The sequence below is a fragment of the Sorex araneus genome, chromosome 4 (assembly GCF_027595985.1).
Source record: "Sorex araneus isolate mSorAra2 chromosome 4, mSorAra2.pri, whole genome shotgun sequence".
Lineage (NCBI taxonomy): Eukaryota > Metazoa > Chordata > Mammalia > Eulipotyphla > Soricidae > Sorex > Sorex araneus.
The window spans coordinates 168,850,178-168,869,375 of NC_073305.1; the positions used below are offsets into that span (position 1 = coordinate 168,850,178).

The window sequence follows — 19,198 nt, forward strand, 5'->3', positions numbered from 1 at the left end:
GAATTATGAGATATAAAGGTTTCATGAAATTCACAGTGGCCTGTCAAGATGAAGTACAGGCTTTCATTTTGAATTCAATCTTTGGAGTCATTTTTAGCTCTCAGCTTTTATAGGCAATGTTCCCTGCTCCCTGGTTAGTTAAATAAAGCTGCACGGTACTATGTAAAGGCTAGTTACATGGTCCCAGCTCACAGTGTAAAGCCCTTTCCAGAAAGCATATTTTTCCAAGTAATATGAAGATCCCTTTTGAGGTGCAGTGGGGTCCATCTGAAGATTTTCAAAGGGAAAGCATTTGGTCGAAAGAAAGCAGAATTGACAGGGATGAGAACTATCAAATGTTAATGTAGAACTCTAAAATTTTATGACTAGTTCCGCTTCTGGCAGCAAAATCTGCAAGCGGATGGGGGAATAAACTTGGCATTTGGAGGGAAGAGCCCTCTGTGCTCTGACTTTGGCCTGTAGATGCCCTTGGCTGTCTTGCTCTATTTCTACTTCTCTTTCCTGAAGTGTTTAGAATTTCTTTCCACACTGGGTATGTGTATTCTTCCAGATGTGGATACCTACCACATTTCCCGTGGATGAAATCTAAAACGGATGTTTTGTTCTGAATGACTTTGGCTATAGCTCTGATTATTGAACCAACTTAGATTTCATATGAAAAGGGCTAATTACTGCAAACAACGTCTCTTGAGAATCCCATTATGGTTTAAGGTGGAAAATGTATTCCATGGCTAAAGAATGTACATTCATAACTTGTTTCTAAGAATTATAGTGTCTCTCATGCCTGTTTTCTACTTTCATTAGGAGGTACACTAACAGATATAGACTATATAATACAGAGTGATGTAATTTTTAAAGATGAATCAGATTTTGAATTCAATGTATATATCATTATTTTATTAATACAGTGTTACCCTTTAAACAGATTGGATGTCTGTGTAATTATAAGTAAATGTGGTTGCTTAAAATAGGTAATTCCATTTAATTCTATATAATTATGATTTTAGAACAGCACTATATAGTCTAAACCATGGTTTTCTTCTGTTTTTCCCCACGTTATTTAAACACGATGATTTACAAAGTTAGTCATGATGATTTTCTACAGGCATTCAATATGCCAACACCAATCTCAGCACCACCGCCACCTTCTCTCCACCATCGTTTCCATTTTCCCTCAAGCCTACCCCCCTCGAAGACCCATAATCATTTATTTTATATTAATCATTTATTTTATATTGCTTGTTATCACTAAGTGGCTAATGGAATGATCAAAAGATGTTTCCATAGGAAAACATTTGTGAAAAATGTTGTTATCTTACCATGGAACATCAAGCCCTTGTCTGAGGGTTTACTCAACTGTTGTTGCAAGTTAAGCCTCTGTGTTTATGTTTTTGTTAGTCAAGATTCTGCCTTACATCCCATCCAATCTGGTACACTACTGCTGGGATGGCAATGTTGTCAAGTTTGGAGATGCTGCAAGGCATGGCAGATGCCATGAGGTCGTGTACTGTGAAAAGCGGGAAGACTTAGCTGGGCACTCTGGTGGTGGCTTTGAGGGCAGCTGCCAGAGATTTTCTAGTTGTCTGCTTCCTCCTCAGACAGTCCTGCAGGTCTCAGCCGGCAACAAGTATCTGAGAAATTTTTGTAGCTGGTTGATCTCTTTTGAGATTTACTTAGGAGTCCCTGAAATAAAGCTGGTAGGTGTTATCTTACCTGGCAGCAGGGGTGAGATGTGGGCATGTCTGCCAGGGCATCTGGACAGGGAGATGGGGGGAGGGCACCCATACTGATGCCAAGAAGGCCTGGAGTGAAAGATGGTTTTCACAGTTTTATGATGTCAGTTTTATCTTACCTTTACCTGCCCTCTGGCTTTGGTAAGCATTAGATCCCCAGCCTGACTCTCACCTTAGCATCTCAGCAGGGCTCAGAAGCAAATTTATGAACTAGTCCTCTTCCATACTTCCAAACACCAAACAAAACTCTGAAGTTTGTTTTTTTTAATTCAGTCACTGTCACTGTCACTGTCACCCCGTTGCTCATTTTCGAGCGGGCATCATAACGTCTCACATTGTGAGACTTACTGTTACTGTTTTTGCCATATCAAATATGCCACGGGTAGCTTGCCATGCCTTGCTGTGGGGGCGCGATACTCTTGGTAGCTTGCCGGGCTCTAGGAGAGGGGCGGAGGAATCGAACACGGGTCGGCCGCATGAAAGGCCTTACCGCTGTGCTATTAAATTTTTTAAAGTATCAAGTACTAAAGGGCAACCACATCTAGGGTATTTCACCTGCTCTCAACTAAAAAAAAAATTAATTGACTTCATGAGGAAGGCCTGGATAAATACCTGGGAGAAAAGTCCTTAATTGGAGTTTGCAAATTTTTCCACTTCTAATAAGTTATTTTGTTAAACAACTGTTTAACTGTGTTACAGAAATACTCATAAAACAGATTCTACCAGTTCAGCACCAGTTAATAAAAAAAAGAATGAATCTGAAGCAAAGGAAGTCTCACACGGACTCTCTGTTGACCTTACTAATAGGCTTTCAGATTTTTCTTACTCAACACTGTAATGGCCGTCACCTTGTAAAAAACATTAAAGCATCTCTCAAACAATCCAAATTATCTGTATACTCCTGGTTATTTGGACCATTGGTGACACAAAGTATGTTTACTTTTTTAAAAAAAAATTATTATTGAATCACCGTGCAATACAGTTACAAGCTTTCATGTCTGAGTTTCAATCATACAATGATCAATCACCCATCCCTTCGCCAGTACACATTCTCCACCAACAATGTCCCCAGTATACCCCTCTTTTCCAACCTTCCCCGTGCCTCTGTGACAGACAGTTTCACCCATACTCTCTCTCTAATTTTGGGCATTATGGTCTGTAGTACAGATACTGAGAGTTATCATGCTTGGTCCTTTATCTACTTCAAGCACACATCTCCCATCCCGAATGATTCCTTCAACCATCATTGACTTAGTGATCCTTTCTTTATTCCAGTTTCCTTCTCCCCCATCTCTTGATACAGGCTTCCAACTATGGGGCTATATTCCTGGCCCTTGTGTCTACTGACCTTGGGTGTCCATCTCATATTATGTTATTTTATATTCCACATGACTGCAGTCCTTCTATGTCTGTCCCTCTCTTTCTGACTCATTTCACTTAGCATGATACTCTCCATGTTTATCCACTTATAAGGAAATTTCATGAGTATGTTAACTTTTTTTTTGCTATTTTTTGGGTCACACCAGCAATGCACAGGGGTTATTCCTGGCTCTACACTCAGGAATTACCTCTGGCAGTGCTCAGGGGACCATATGGGATGCTGGGAATCGAACCCGGGTCAGCCTGGGTCAGACATGCAAGGCAAATGCCCTACCCACTGTGCCATCACTCCAGCCCCCTGTTTACTTATTTATATTAGCATGCTGTAAGGAATTAGATGCTGTAGATGTAGAAAGCAATGCAAAGTAATCAGATGTCAATGAGACTATGAAGATGTGGTCCAAAATGAATAATTGCTTCTCCTTACTCTCTGGGAAGGTGGATCTTCATACAGACTCTGGCCCACTCCTAGCTTCCTGGCATTGTTCTATGAATGGTCAGCATGACACTGTACAGAGAGCCAATATTTTGGGAGGAGCTAATTTAGTAAACTAAAATGAGGAATGCAAGAATATAAGATGTTCATCAGTACCATGATAAAAATATGTATGGAAAAAATTGACTCGAGGCTAAAGCAGTTTTAAATTCAAATTAACAATTGATGATGGCCTCCTTGAAGGGTTCAGTGCTAACATAAGACCTGAATAACCAGTCGGAGCATGGTCTGCAACTGAAGGAAAATGTTGAGGTGGCATTCAACAAGAATTAGTGTGATTCGTAGTTTGAAGTTAGCAATGAATAAGATTTTTATTTAGAAAATTGAGGATTTGAGATGCTACTAAGTGAATACTAAGCCAAATATAAATATTTTGTAAGCACTGTGTATTGGTTGTGGTGTGGTGCTGGGAAAGTAAGGAATTGTGTGTGTTTGTGTGTGTGTCTGTGTGTGGAGGGGTTTATGGTATTTGTACAACCTGTATGGGTAATAATGTAGCCATAGAAGAGATAGAAATCTAGAGTTCAGCCATGAACTTTGCAATATTTAAAAATAAGGTGGAAGAATATACTAAGATCAAGAAGAAAAATCGACAGAAAACTGGAATAAAAAAGTCTCAAAAACCTATTTCCAGGATGCTGTGATGATTAATTTTATTGGATGCTCTTAAGAGGTCTAGCAATTTGGGGTGGGGGGAGTGGAGCAATAGCACAGTGGGTAGGGTGTTTGCCTTGCACACAGCCGACCCGGGTTTGATTCCCAGTATCCCATATGGTCCCCTGAGCATCGCCGGGAGTAATTCCTGAATGCAGAGTCAGGAGTAACCCTTGTGCACTGCCGGGTGTGACCCAGAAAAGAAAAAAAAAGAGGACTAATAATTTGGGATGGAAAAACAAGTTAGCAATACAGAAGTCACCAGGATTTTTCCAGTAACAGTTGAGAAGTCATTGCACATGTGGATGGGAGCCTATTTGGAGTGTCTGAGGAAAAAAAACTCATAGAAAGTGGAGACAGCAAAAATGTTGACCATTTCAGGAAGTTTTATTAGGAAAGGAAAAGGGAAAATTGACTCAGGATAAAAGATTGATGATTAAGGAAAGATATTTTTACTTGTTTCCTAAAAGAAGATTACTAGAATATGCTTATAAGTATTGAAAATAACCCAGTATGTAGGATTAAAATGAAGAGAAGAAGAATGGATTAAAATTCAGAATTAAGTTCTTTTAAGTTAAAAAAAAATAATGGCTTCTCAAGGACCATTTACACTGTGAGTTTTTAAAATAAGTAACAGTATAACTATAAATATGAATGCTGTTATACATGCAAACTTATTCTTGCATTTAAATGTTGAGAAACTAAAGCAGCCAGGTGGAGCCACATAAGTTGCTTATTTGGGGACATTTTCAAGACTTAAAAATGGTACTTTTCTATTACTCAAACTTATATTCATAAGCAAAAGAACTCAGAATACACACATTTAAGTCAGTTATGCTTATGGATGTGTTTGATTTTCTCTTTTAACTAAATTTTGTGCATGTTTGCATATAAATTTCAAACATCTATAAGGAAATACTAAATGCCACTTCAATATAATATTCTCTGTTTCACTTGGTCTTCGGGTTAAGTTATATTGAATACTGAACATAATAGAGAAAGAGAATGAAATGCAAATAATCTAGATTTATTTGAGTCTCTGTTCTGTTCTGTTTGTTCTGTTTTGCTTTTGTTTGGGGGCCACACCCAGTGATGCTAAGGGTTTACCCCTAAGCACTCCTGCTCTATGCTCAGGTGTTCCCTCCTGGCAGTGGTGCTGAGGATTGAACCCAGGTCAGCCACACACAAGGCAAGTGCCCTGCTGGCCATGGGCCCTGCTCCATGAGACCTCTGTTCTAGGTAAAACAGAAATCTATGCGTTTCAAGATTCTTTAGAATATTTCATTTTTAGTGATTGATAATAAAATGTGAAGTCTATGCATTTTCAAGAGATTTATTTAAATACATACCTGTTGGCCTAACTACCTGTCATCTTCGGTTGCAGGCATGTTTATATTTGTCTTCCACTGTGCGATGAAGGAGAACGTACAGAAACAGTGGCGACGGCATCTTTGTTGTGGTCGATTTCGTTTAGCAGACAACTCAGGTAAAAGGGCATGTTGGTAGTTGTTTTTTCCCATCTGGGAGTTGCTGATATGTGTCATTCGGTCCAATGGCAGAGCAACCCAGATCCATCGGGAGGAAGTTATAAAGATGGAGTATGTCAAGGGGCTTGTTCAGTGTCTTAGATTACTAAGACTATGAGCACTGTGAGGAGTTAGGGACTCCCAAGAGATGAAACGAGCGCCTAAGTCTTAATGTCTGATTTAACAACATTATACCCTCTTTTTCATCTTTTTGAGTTTTTTTAAATTCTATTACTAGGAAAAGAGATTTTTCAAAAATAAAAAACGTCTGAGGAAAATATTTCTTTTTCTTTTTAACCAGTGTAATAAGTGGTTAGTTATAGTTATCAGAAAAGTCTTAGAGCAAGATTTTGTGCAGCATATACTCAAGTCAACATGTCTCTGATTTATTACTCTGGATAAATGATATAACTTATTCAGTGATAATTTATGCAGCAGAGCCAAAGTCTCTAATGCACATCCATAGAGCAATGCCATTTCTTTCAGACTGGAGTAAGACTGCTACCAATATCATCAAGAAAAGTTCTGATAATCTTGGGAAGTCTTTGTCCTCAAGCTCCATTGGTTCCAACTCAACCTACCTTACATCTAAATCAAAATCCAGCTCTACTACCTACTTCAAAAGGAATAGCCACACTGGTGAGTCATTCTCATCGTGAGTCCACGGTAAAGATGTTTTCTCACATATTTATCATCACAGTTTTATTGAGAATATCGTCAAGGTTTCATGAAGATTGAAGGGTTACAGGGCCCAATAAGGTGCTTATTTTAGATTTATGAAAACAAAAATGTATTTGATGACTTTATCTAATAGCTTATTGATTAAAAAAATTATATGTATAACATAGCACTGTCATCCCATTGTTCATTGATTTGCTTGAGTGGATACCAGTAAAGTCTCCATTGTGAGACTTGCTGTTTCTGTTTTTGGCATATTGAATACACCACAGTAGCTTGCCAAGCTCTGCGGTGCAGGAAGGATACTCTTGGTAGCTTGCCAGGCTTTCTGAGAGGGACTGAAGGATGCAGTCCTAATATCACTAACTCTGAGCATTATTGGAACTTGATTGAAAACTTGGTTTTCTTTAAAATATAGTGTTTCATTAAGTTACATTCTTTTAGTGATAAAACTGTGTAAATAAACTGACTTGTCGATTTTTTCTGTGTATTGTGAAATTTGCTCCAAGAATTGGCAACAAGAGAAAGGACCATCTAGAATGGATATTGCACTTTAAACTATTAATGCTTTCGCCATCAAAGTGTTACTAGTAGCTTCTCTTTAAGAATAAGAATGGATAGAAATAAGATTGATTAAAATTAAAAATGACTAGAAACTAAATAAGAATGAAGAAAAACATTATTTTTAGAAGCAGGATAGTAAGAAATTTGTGTTTTTAATATTTTCTGTATTCACATGATTTTTATGATGACTGTTGCATTCCTGCATTGAGTATGCATAAACAAGACTGAAGATAATATGAAAATAAAAGCTGTTTTTGAAAAACATGATAGTGAGTGAGTGGATGAGTGAAAGGTGCAGCTAACAACATGCTTTCAAAGAAAAAGAGAATCATTGCTATTTTAAAATACTAGTTTAACTTAAAATAGTTTTCAATTTTAAAATAGAAAGTGCACCCAGGACTTTCTAAATTAAAGGATATTGGGAAAAATTTAAATTCTAAAATTTTTTAGCTACTAAACATAAACAGAGGTGAACAGCACAGAAAAGATTTATAATTGCTTTTTCACAAGTCGGTGGTACGTTATGTGATATTCCTAAAAACATTCACATTACAAGCAGTTGAATTACAAATGACTCAAAATGACCTTTTGTTTCACTTAAATCTCTCTGTGCCCTGCCATCAGATTGGCTGAGGGATGCATAAAATAGCGCTGTGGGGGAAAGCCAGAATCTTCAGAGAATTTGATGATTTGAAAATTACTTTAAAAAAGTTTGAAGACTTGGGGCCGGAGCGATAGCACAGCGGGTAGGGTGTTTGCCTTGCACGCGGCCAACCCGGGTTCGATCCCCGGCATCCCATATGGTCCCCCAAGCACCGCCAGGAGTAATTCCTGAGTGCAAAGCCAGGAGTAACCCCTGAGCATCGCTGGGTGTGACCCCCCCCCAAAAAAAGCAAAAAAAAAAGTTTGAAAACTTATAGCAGCTTAGAACAACTGTTCTTAAAGTTTCTTTACGTTCTTAACATTTCCTGGAATCAAGAAGATGTAGGGAATTAGTTGAGAACTGTGGAATCTTTTCCACAATAAGATGAAGCCTTGAGATCAATACACGAACCTTGGGAACCTGTGCCTCCAATGTCTCTGAAAGGAAAACTAAGGACTGGCATATAGCCTGGGATTATTCTACCTGTTTGGTAGTTTCCTGGCACAAAATATTTTTCAGTCATGATGAATAATGTCTTCATTTTAATCAATCAGCATAGAATTAGGTTGTCTTGGCTGGGAATTCACTCAATTGTAGAACACACACTACACATACATAAGCCCCTGGGCTTAAACCCTGGAACAGAATAAAAATATCAGAACTTATTTTGCCTCCTCTTTGAAAATGCAGTTAGTTAATACACTGCAGGTCAGTTATTAAGGAGAGACCTTACACCAATCGAATTGTTTTCCTCTCTACACAACTAAGAAGAGCCGGCCTGAAAAAAAATGCCAGTAGATAATCTGGAAACAGAAGCACTTGGGGAGTACAAATGAAGTATTTGCAAGAATTAGTATGACTAAGCTATAGAATCAAAGGGAAAGTAAGAAAGAGAGACAATTAGATGTATACAAATGGAGTCAAAAAGGAAACTTTACTATTTCAAAATGGTCTCTCTGTGTGTGTGTTTTAAAAGAATGTGTTAATCTTTGTTTTCCTCTACAAGACTCTTAAGATCAAATGGGTTCTTGTCAGCTAGAATAAGGATATAATCAGGTATGTGGAAGGTATGCCTATTATAGCATAGATTTTATTTTCTAATTAAGCAACACACCAGTGGCCTTCTGCTATCTAGCCAGTTCTCAGTGGGATAGCTAGAATGATTGGGTCACTTGGAGAATGCAAAACATCACTGCTTGTCATCATAGATATCTAGTTGGTTTATTTCCTGGAATTGATCTAGAAATTCATATGTTTATGGCATAGATAATGTCTTCTAAGAGCATTCCTTCAGCAAAGTGGATCCTTCAGGTAAATTTTTATTACTTTTATGAATGCATGATTTTTTTCTGCAAGGTAATGAAAGAATATTTGCATGAATAAAACTAAGATTCCTGCTGCTCCAGCAAAATTGCTTTTTCTTTACAATACTGCCCAGCTAGCAAAATGATATTCCTGCATAAAGCTGGAATTTCTGAAATTTCAAATAGTCATCGGCTGTGCTGGCTCTGCTCTGCATGGGGGTGTCTGCAAGCCACTCATCCTAGGCATTGTTCTATACTCTGCAGTTAGTGCATCACTTATCAGGTATAATAAAAGAAAAGCAGCACTTGAGAGGTTTGTTCTAGAAGGGAATAAAGTTCTTTACTTTTTCATAATTCATATCTATAGCTTTAGCTATTTATCTCAACTGCAATGTACCATGGCATAGCCAAGGGGGATTTACTGGCTATATCATTGCACATTAATGGAAGTTGCAAGAAAAAAAAATATTGTAAATTCCAAGCCTGCTTTTTGAAAATTTTTATTTGCTTGAAATTTCAGCTGAGGTTAAATAATAGTTCATTTCCCTAGCCCCTGGTTTTGCAGTGTGCAGTTAAAGTAAAAATCTGTTTTGCTCACAATGTGTCACCTAACTGAAGGACGAGGCATAGCATGAAAATAGCACACACACATATATATGTGTGTATGTATGTATGTATATGTGTATACATATGTATGTATATATATATGCAGCATTTGTTCAAAATTTTATATGATTAGATTTGAAGACACTACCAAAGAAGTAATATATTAGGAATGAAGCTTATCAAAATTTCTAGAAAGTATATGTGCCTGGAATTTGTTAGTGAAACAGAATAACTATTTCCTTGAAGTTTATATAAAGTTCTTTTTAAAAATAAACTGAAAATTTTTTTTTATTAAGACTGAAGGCAATAGAAAAACCTGCATCAGAAAGCCAGTGGCTAGTGAATACATGAACTGAATGAAAGCATGGAATCATCAGCTTGCTGAGAACCAAATGGAGAGGGCCCTTATATTGTTCATCTGTGAGCCTTTTTCTCATCAAACCTGTGTTTTAATTTTTCATGCTCCAGTCTGCCTATTTCCCATAAACCAGTTATTTTCTATATCTTTCATTTGTGTGAAATGAGCACAGCATTTTCTATTGGACCTTTATTTTATTTGTTATCTATTCAGATCCAGTTGTTGAATAATTTGAGTTACTTCCAAAGATAGCAGATATAGTGATGATGACTTTTACCAATAATTGATAGTTTTTTACTTTATATAATTTATGGTATCCAGCTTACCCAAAACATAAAAAAATGATATGAGCATTTCAGTTTTGGAGCCAAAGATTCTCAACTATCGTTGTTTCAGGATAGTGTTGTGACTTTCCTTGGTGAATGGATAAACTACAGCTATGGGTTGTGGATTGTACTTCATAGAAATTCCTATTTGCTCCTTAACTGGTGTAAAATCTCTATGGGTAGTATTTCTTTGAAATATGGTGAGAAGGAGGCGGGGAGGCGTAATATATTAATGGGTTACAGGAAGACAACTACATATGTATTTGTAGATTATAATAGAGTTTAAGTGAGTTTGAGAGCGTTATTTGAGCCAGCTTTAGAAAGATATATTTTTTTGGTATATTTAAGTAGCATTTAAACATTTGACCTGAGAAATTTAAAAGAGAACTTTTATTGATGTTTATTATTGTTGGTCACTCTGATGTTATTACAAACAATAATGACATAATTCTGAGACTATAGTATGGTTAGTAAAATATTTTTTTAAATTTATGGAAAAAACAGTTTTGTTTTCTACAATTTATGGATAAATTTACATTTGTACAATTGTAAAATTTTAAAATATGCTTTTCTCCTACATTCCAAACTTTTTGCTTATAGAGGTTCAAAATATCCTTTTCTATGTGCTTTAATTTTATACTCCGAAGTCTCTTAAATTTTATTTTATAACTTATTTACTAGGACATATTTTACATATTTACTATGTCAGACTTATAAAAAGTAGAGGAGGTGGTATAATAAGTCCCCTGTATTTATCAACTGGTAGTCACCCATCTATACCTACATTATTTGGAAAACTGTATAAGATTAACATTTTTTCTATATAAACTTTAGGATATTTTGTTTGTTAATAATAAATAATTTGTTAAAAACTATCTTTTTATCCTTACATCCATTTATCACATATAGTTTTTGTGGCAGTTTTCTAACACATAAGAGAATATTTTGGCTCTTTGACAAATGATAAATGGCTCTCTGAAAACTATAATGACAAGAACATTTCTTAGAGCAAATACCAACAGAAAACTCTAGAAGGCAAGATAATATATTCACTCATAGTTAGGAATACACTTTTAAAATGAAATCCACAATATTTTAGTGTACTCTATTACTTTGCTAAGAAAGAACCAGAGCTCTGTGTTGATTTTTTTTTTAATGTACCGCTTTTAAATGCAGAAGAGAATCCACTGTGGTAGCCCTTGGTTTTATCACCAGTCTGTCTTTCTTACAGCCCAATTTCTTCTATCCTTTCTTACAGACAGTGCTTCCATGGACAAGTCCTCTTCAAAACTGACCCGTGCTGATGGAGAACAAACATCAATCATCCCGGTCCATCAGGTCATTGATAAGGTTAAGGGTTATTGCAGTGCTCATTCAGATAACTTCTATAAAAATATTATCATGTCAGACACCTTCAGCCACAGCACAAAGTTTTAATGTCTTTAATACAAGAAAGAAGAATTAGAAATGTGAAGATCTTCAAGAAGCGAAAACTATGAGAAGTAGATGTTGTAACCTAGAAAACTTCATATATGTTCTTTTTTCTTAAGGAGACTTTGTAAAATTCAAAAATCTGTTTTCAGTGTATTTCTTCCATGAAAGTTTCCACCTTCAGTGAAACTTCATTGATGAGAGCATCTTGGCTTAATAGCCACAGGGTAGACTTATTTTAAAAAATATGTAATTGAATTGAAGTAGTCAGAATGTGGGGAGACATTAAAATTAGGGGACAAGGGAAGAGCAGAGCTAAGGATATACCCTTCTTTAAAGCTCAATTACCTCCTATCTAGTAGGTATGGATGTGGCCACTTGCTACATAATTTTTGCCAACACTCAAAAGCATACTAATATGCATAGCTATTTTATATGTACATCTATTTTTATTTTATTGCTAGTTTATATGAATACAGAAAATTTTGTTTCTCCTTTCAGTGAAATTTCAACTGCAGATACAAAATAACGTTCAATCTTTTACCCAAAGAGCAGAAAGGGTTTTTTTTTATTATACTAAATGTTTGGCCTTCAAGACCAGGTGAATTTCTAGTATTTAACTTATCTTATTTAAGACACAAAACTTAGCTAAACATCATAATTAATTAAAATGTGTTCTCGTATATTATTTATTATTATAGGTTCAGGTGTAGTGCTTCAATCTAGTGGGAACCTTCCAGTAGTTGTTCAGAAAGAGTACATCTCTTGGCAGGCCGGGTATGTGGTTTTGAATAGACCATATACTTCACATATGTAAGGCCCTATGTTCAACCTCTTGCATGGCCACCCACAAGAAAAGAATCACTTCCAACTTCCATTTCTTCTTCTCTGCTACATAAGAAGCTCATGGGCTCATGGAAGGATGAGGATTTCCAGGAGGTATGCTTGCATGCCGTGGTTACTCCACTTTAGCAAATAAAGCCATTGAGATTTGATGGTTCTATCTGTGCTCCAAAGAATCTGAAATTTCCAGCTTCCCAAATGAAAACGCCTCCTACTCTCCCTTTCAAGTTTTGTTCCAGGGAATATAAACTGACACATATGGATAGCTTATCATAATCAACGTAATGTGCAATCACAGAAATATACAATCGCCAGTCTAAAAACAATTTGTATATGAAATCCTCTGATTATAAGAGCCAGAGGAGTTCAGGCAAGATAGATTGTGTGTTACTTAAGAATGACATGGTTACATGGAAGCCATACATAGCATTCAGCACCTTACCTAACTTTCAAACTCTCGAGAGTCAGATGCTTGCTAGTGAAAGTTAGCAGACCACATTTTAATCATTCTTACATGATGGAGTCATGTTCAGTTTAGTCTCCGTTTATGCTGTACCTTGACATTTGCTCTGAGTTATGTGGGAAGAATCAAGCTCTGGGAGGTATAGCAAAAGTGATGAGAAAATTTCCAGAATGTCTATTAAAGGCAGAAACCAGAATTGAGACCCGGGAGTATTTTCTTTGCCTCAAAAGGCAGAGATCTATCCTAGGCTCTCTCCTGAGAGACAGAAGAGATTTTAGTCTCTGGATAAATCAAAAGTTTCTCATTCTCGGCCTGATCTTCAATGGTCAACTCTACCAGACTCAAAAGATGGCGTGATAAAGTGGGGCTGAGATTTTCTATCATTTCATTTGGCAGCAGCCTGGAATCCCATCATGGAGACATGAGCATTGCTCAGTTTAACCTTCATAGGAATGGGGTATGGAAAAGTTGGGTAGCAAATTTTAGGTTCACTAAGGTTTATTATAGTAGAGCCAAATCCTTTTCTATAGGCACATTATTAACTGGGTGCTGTTCTGCCAGGGGTTATATATGAGTGAAAATTAATCCTACATATTTACTGGATCTTCATATACTTTTCCCCAAAACTGTAGAGATTCATGACGGGATTTAATTAGCTTGATACTGTGAGATTTTTTTCCACCGTGTTTACTTATTTAATAGCAATTAAAATGTAGCTTTCAAGTGAGTTTTGATTTCTACTCATGTTAATACAGATCTGGGAAAACATATTTTTTTATTTCAATAGTTGAAAACAGAATCACCTACACTTTCAAAATTTTAGTAATTGGTTAAACCTAAGTAATCATTGCATGGAAACATTTTCAAATGGATTTCAAAGACTAAGCCATATTCTCCTTTCAGTTCTAAGCATGTAGTTCTCACCCTCATTTTGGCCCTCAGTACAAAGCTGCGGGAATTTAGCTGGGTATCCAGAGGCTAATTTAGCTAAACTTAAATTAATAATGGTATAAATTTAGATTTTATGCTCCCCTTAAAGATGGCATCGTGTTGGTATAGGATCTTGGGATATTTTCCATTATTTTCATCATTACATTTTATAGGTTTTCCCATTATTGCCATAAAATCTTTTGTACATATTTATTTATTTGTGTTTATACATGTGAGCTTGTTGCATTTCTTAAACTTTATATTGCCTGACTTTATTTTTAGTTAACTTTCTGTTGGAGAGGTTGTATATATATTTTGGGAATACTTTGTGAAATTGTTTTCTGTAGCAAATTCTTTGACTGTGTTGAACACAAGTGACTGTGAGTGCAAATTAGGAGCTGTAGTAAGAAACTATGAGAGCTGATTTGCCATTTTACTCAAAAGGAAAGTGTTTTTCAAATAAATACTTATATTGTTTGTGTTCCAAATTATTCAGTTCTTTTATGAGTGAATGCTTTCATTTCAGACTCAAATAAGGAAAATATTATTTGACAACTGGAAAATAACCCGCCACCTATTTAACTAATTAATCTAGTGACAGAGGTCACTTTGCCAAAGCACTACGAATAAATATGTTCCAGAGATCCACTTCACTGGGGATGAATCCAAATGGAAGTTTCTAGATTTCTTAGATGATTGAGACAAAGTCAAGCCCAGCTATAGATTTAAAGGAACACATGATTTTAAGGAAGGGGAGTGGAATTAGTAATCTTACAAAGGTGTTAGAACCTGGTTGCTTTTCTCGCATACATAGATACTACTTGCATTGTGTATTTTCAACCTAGAAAATGACACCATTGATCAACTTCACTTGATCAAAGCAGAACCTTCACACTTCCTTTTGCTGTAGTTATTTGGAATAACTCTTTTCAGCAGACAGCCAAGGACTAGTTTGGCTCAAGGCCCCACTTGGTGCTAAATTGTGAGGTGTGTTGCCTGGTCACTGCTCATTCAAGGTCTTGTTGGCCAAGGTTTGCATCTCTCAGCCAAGCCATGTTAAGAAAACAGGCAAACAGCTGCCGAATGTTTCAACCGCAGTCATCAAGGACTGGGTTGCTTCAGAAAACCTTGGGAGTCACTATAGGAGCAGATGGGAAATAGTTATTTGACTTGCAGGCTGACCCATGTTTGTAGAATTTTAAAATCTGAAGAAGGAGGCTTTTATGAGCACAGGAATTTTGAAGAATTTCTGGTCTTCAACGGAATAATCTTCCACTTCTCTCATAAAAGTATTACACCTCTCCCCTTCTCACCGCTCCTTTCCTTTTTTTGAGTTCTCCAGCAACCCCAGTTTTCCTCCTTTCTTCCATCATCCTTATCTAGCTTCTTCTTTTTAAGATAAAGATAATTCATTTTTTTCTTTTTTTGTTACTTCAGAGAGGAAAAATGTTTGCTTTATGTTCTGTGACCTGTGTCATCTTAAGAAAAGAAGAAAGAAGTGATTTGACCTCTTTGTGGAAAAAAAAACACAAATCTATAAATATGTTTAAGTGGTTGGTGTTTATTTGCTATCTCTTGTCATTTTTTTATCCTGATTCTGTGAAGGGTGTGGTTAATCCAATCTTTCATGTAAGGAAGCTGGTCATTAGAATGAGTGATCTGTCTGGACTCATGGAGAAATTAAGATCAGAATTCAAATCTTCTAATATTGTACTTATTTTTTATATCCAAAGATATAGAAATCTCTAACCTCTTCCAAAGAAAGAATCAAGCCCTCAGAATTGTGTGTCATATAAAAGAGACTTGGACTCTTGAAACACTGGTGACTTGGTCTTTAAGTTCTGCCAGATTCTCATCATCCTCTCCTGGAAATAAGAAAAGTCATTCTGGGTATAGATATCGGAAAATTCAGGCCATCAGTGGGGACTCATTGAGGTGAGCTGGCTGGCAGATGCGGAAGAGAGTTTGTGGAAGGACGATGAGGTCTCTGTGTAAAAGCAAAGTGTCTTGATGGGGGTAGGGAGGGGTTGTCTGCAGGCATGAGGAGCACACCAAATCTTCTGGGTAGAGAAGGAATTAAATCCTAGTTTGGCGTTAGGAACATGACCAGGGAGGGATGTTAGTAGGCAGAGGGAGAAGAATGAGGATAGAATAAGGCACTTTGAAAGAGGGATCTGGCGATGTCTCCGAGAAGGGACAACACCTGTCAGACTTCAAAACCACAGCAGCCACCCTTTGAGAAGCGCTAACTCACCTCATCAAGACAGCACTGAATCCTAAGCACGGAGCTTTCCAGAAGCCTTGGGATTAGAAGAGGTGAGAAACAAAGAAAGCTTTTCAAGAGGTTAGGGAAAAAAAGTTGTTTATGTCAAGCAATGTGGTGAAAGAGGAAAGGAGGGAGGTTGGCTGAGTGATTGATGGAGTATAAACAGGAAAGATGTCTTAGGGAGTTTATTTTTCATTTCTTCCTGAGTGGGCTGCAGTCCTGAGGGTGACCAGGGAGATCAGGAGAGTGTGGACATTGGGCGAGTGTGGGCGAGCATGGATGTTGGCTCCCAGGTTCTGCCCATGAACACAAGAACGTAGGACTCTTGGAGGACGGGTTGGGTCAAAAAGAAGAGGCTCCCTTACATTCTGAAGTGGAGCAGCTGTTGTGAAGCAAACCGGAGGAAGGGCTGGAGCGATAGTACAATGGCTAGGGCGTTTGCCCTGCACGTATTGACATCCCATATGATCCCCTGAGCACTGCTGGGAGTAATTCCTGAATGCAGAGCCAGGAATAGCCCCCGAACATCACTGAATGTGACACAAAAAGAAAAGATAAAAAAGGTAAGTGGAGGTAGAGGGATATAGAGGAAGGATTGCTGTATTTCATACCTTTTGTGATTTTTAAGGAAGCTTGCAGCAAAATAGAAATCTGAGTAAAATTTTAAAGATTTCGAACCACTTTCCAGCCAGTACCCAAGGATCTCTCAGACCTAGAGGGTCTGTTTTCACAATCAAGTGTTGGACACCCCTCCCCCCAGTCAATGCAACATCAAAAACAACAGAAACTCAAAGGACATAAAAGGAATTTAAATTTTACAATTGAAGTAACCTCATAAGGAACACAAATTCTTAATTAAATTTGCTGCTGCGGTATAATACAGTGGGTGTGGCAATTGCCTTGCATGCAGCCAACCCAGTTTTGGTCCCTGGTATCCCAGATGGTCCATTTCTCTGCGTTATATTCCGGCGTGCAGAGCCAGGAGTAATGCCCAAGCATGTCTAGGTGTGGGCCAAGAACGAAAAGAAAAAGAATTCTTGACTAAATTATGGAACAGTGTTTGTTTGTTCAATAACTTTTACAATATATCTCTAAATCTCATTAAAACATAGGATGTTTTGAAAAATGTCATTTACTTCAAGATAAAACCTTTAATATTTGACTTATTCATTAGGAATTTATTTTCAAAATGTGGGACTAATTAGATGCTGAATTATTTCAGAAACACTCCAAAATACTTAAATTCTTTAAATTATGCATTCTGGGAAAGTACACACCGGACAGGGTACTAGCCTTTCACACAACTGACTCTGGTTCAGTCTCTGACACATTGTATAGGAGTGATCTCTGAGTGCAGAGCCCAGAGTAAGTTCTGAGTGCTACCAGGTGTGACACCCCCCAAACAAAACAAAACAAAACAAAACGACAAAAAAATCATAGTATATGGGTTTTTCTACCCAACGATGTTAATATTAGCTCTAGGGCATTTTATGATTTTGTTTTGTAATTTTCGCTCTCATAGATGATGGTACTTTGCTAGCCATGTAACATATGCTTAGTCAGTGTTTACTAAATTAAATTGAAGTTTGTATATAGTTAACCACTGTATTTTATATTTTATAGAAGTATTTATTAACTTTAACTCGGTGGGTTTACAAGAACATGCAATAGAAATTCAAAGCAAAAAGTTGTCATTATGGCATTCAAACATATCATTATATTTTACCCCAATTGCAATATGTCACTTTTATGGGGTGCAGGCAAGGCAAGTTGTCACATCCGGAATGAGTAAATAAATAAACCTGTTTGGGGACAGTTGTCTTGGGAACTGTCCAATGATTCAAACTGGCTTAAAAAGTAGGGAACTTGGGCTGGAGCAGTAGTACAGCGGGTAGGGCATTTGCCTTGCACTTGGCTGACCTGGGTTGGATCTCCAGAATCCCATGTGGTTCCCCAAGCACCACCAGCAATAATCCTGAGTGAAGAGTCAGGATAACCTGAGCATCACTGGGTAACCCCAAAAGAAAAATAAATAAATAAATAAAGTAGGGAACTTAATGTGAGAGTACAAAGGGTCTTCATAGAACCTGGAAGCTGAGAACATGGCAAAATTTTGAAGAATCTTAGACCAAGAATAAAGATCCAAGACAAGTTGTCAGTTTCTAGACTGGAAGATAGTGCTGTTGTTAAAGAACTAACCCTGTATGAACCAGACCCAGAATCAATCCTCATACCACATAACTTCCTGGGTACTGCTGGTTGCAACCCTGGTGGCTCCTGTGCTCTCCGGCACTGCAGGGCCTGAGTAGCACCACATCACTGGTACTGAACAGCCACCTCAGTTAGAATAACTATTGCTGGGAGTGGCCCTCATCCCCTGATTACCTTGAGAGAACCCCCAAAATAATTTTTAAAGTAATTTTCTGGGCTAGAGCAAAAGTATAATGAGTAGAATGTTTGCCTTGCATGTGGCCAACCCCAGGAACTGCATCTGGTTTCCCAGGCAACACCAGGAGTGATCCCTGAGGACCGAACCAGGAGGAAGCTCTGAGCACAGGTGGGGGATACTTTCCCCAAAGTAATTTCCTTTGGATGCTATGATTTGATTGTTTTTTTCCTTTCAGTACTTCATTTCTTAGAGCAGTTTTGTTTCACAGAAAATTTGGATGGTGCAGAGGTTTTCCATTTATTTACCCAAATTTTCTCCCCACCGCACACATGCATAACCTCCTCAGTCTAAAATAATCTCCACCACGTGCCATCCCATTTCCAACTTCAGTGGCACTTTCTTCTCACCCAGAGACCATAGTTTACCTTAGAGTTCATCCTCGGTGTTGTGCACGCTATGCATTTGGACAAATATGTGAGGATAAATAGCCATTGGTATAGTAAGATGCAGACTATTTCCACATCCTCTCAAATTTCTGCTCTAACTCGTCATAACTCACTTTTGCTGGCCTCTGGAAGCCAGTGTTCTTTTTACTGTCTCCATATTTG

At 37.4% G+C, this 19,198-nt stretch overlaps 1 protein-coding gene across 2 annotated transcripts in view; it reads left to right on the forward strand.

Moving 5' to 3' along the window:
- Window positions 1-14,412, forward strand: part of ADGRG6 (adhesion G protein-coupled receptor G6) — a 162,799-nt gene extending 148,387 nt beyond the window's left edge. For both annotated transcript variants that reach the window (XM_055136942.1, XM_055136944.1), the window contains exons 22-24: window positions 5,648-5,749; window positions 6,276-6,428; window positions 11,527-14,412. In XM_055136942.1, coding sequence (XP_054992917.1) covers window positions 5,648-5,749; window positions 6,276-6,428; window positions 11,527-11,705 — 434 coding nt within the window. In that variant the 3' untranslated portion in view covers window positions 11,706-14,412. The remainder of the gene's footprint in view (window positions 1-5,647; window positions 5,750-6,275; window positions 6,429-11,526) is intronic.
- Window positions 14,413-19,198: the final 4,786 nt, after the last annotated feature.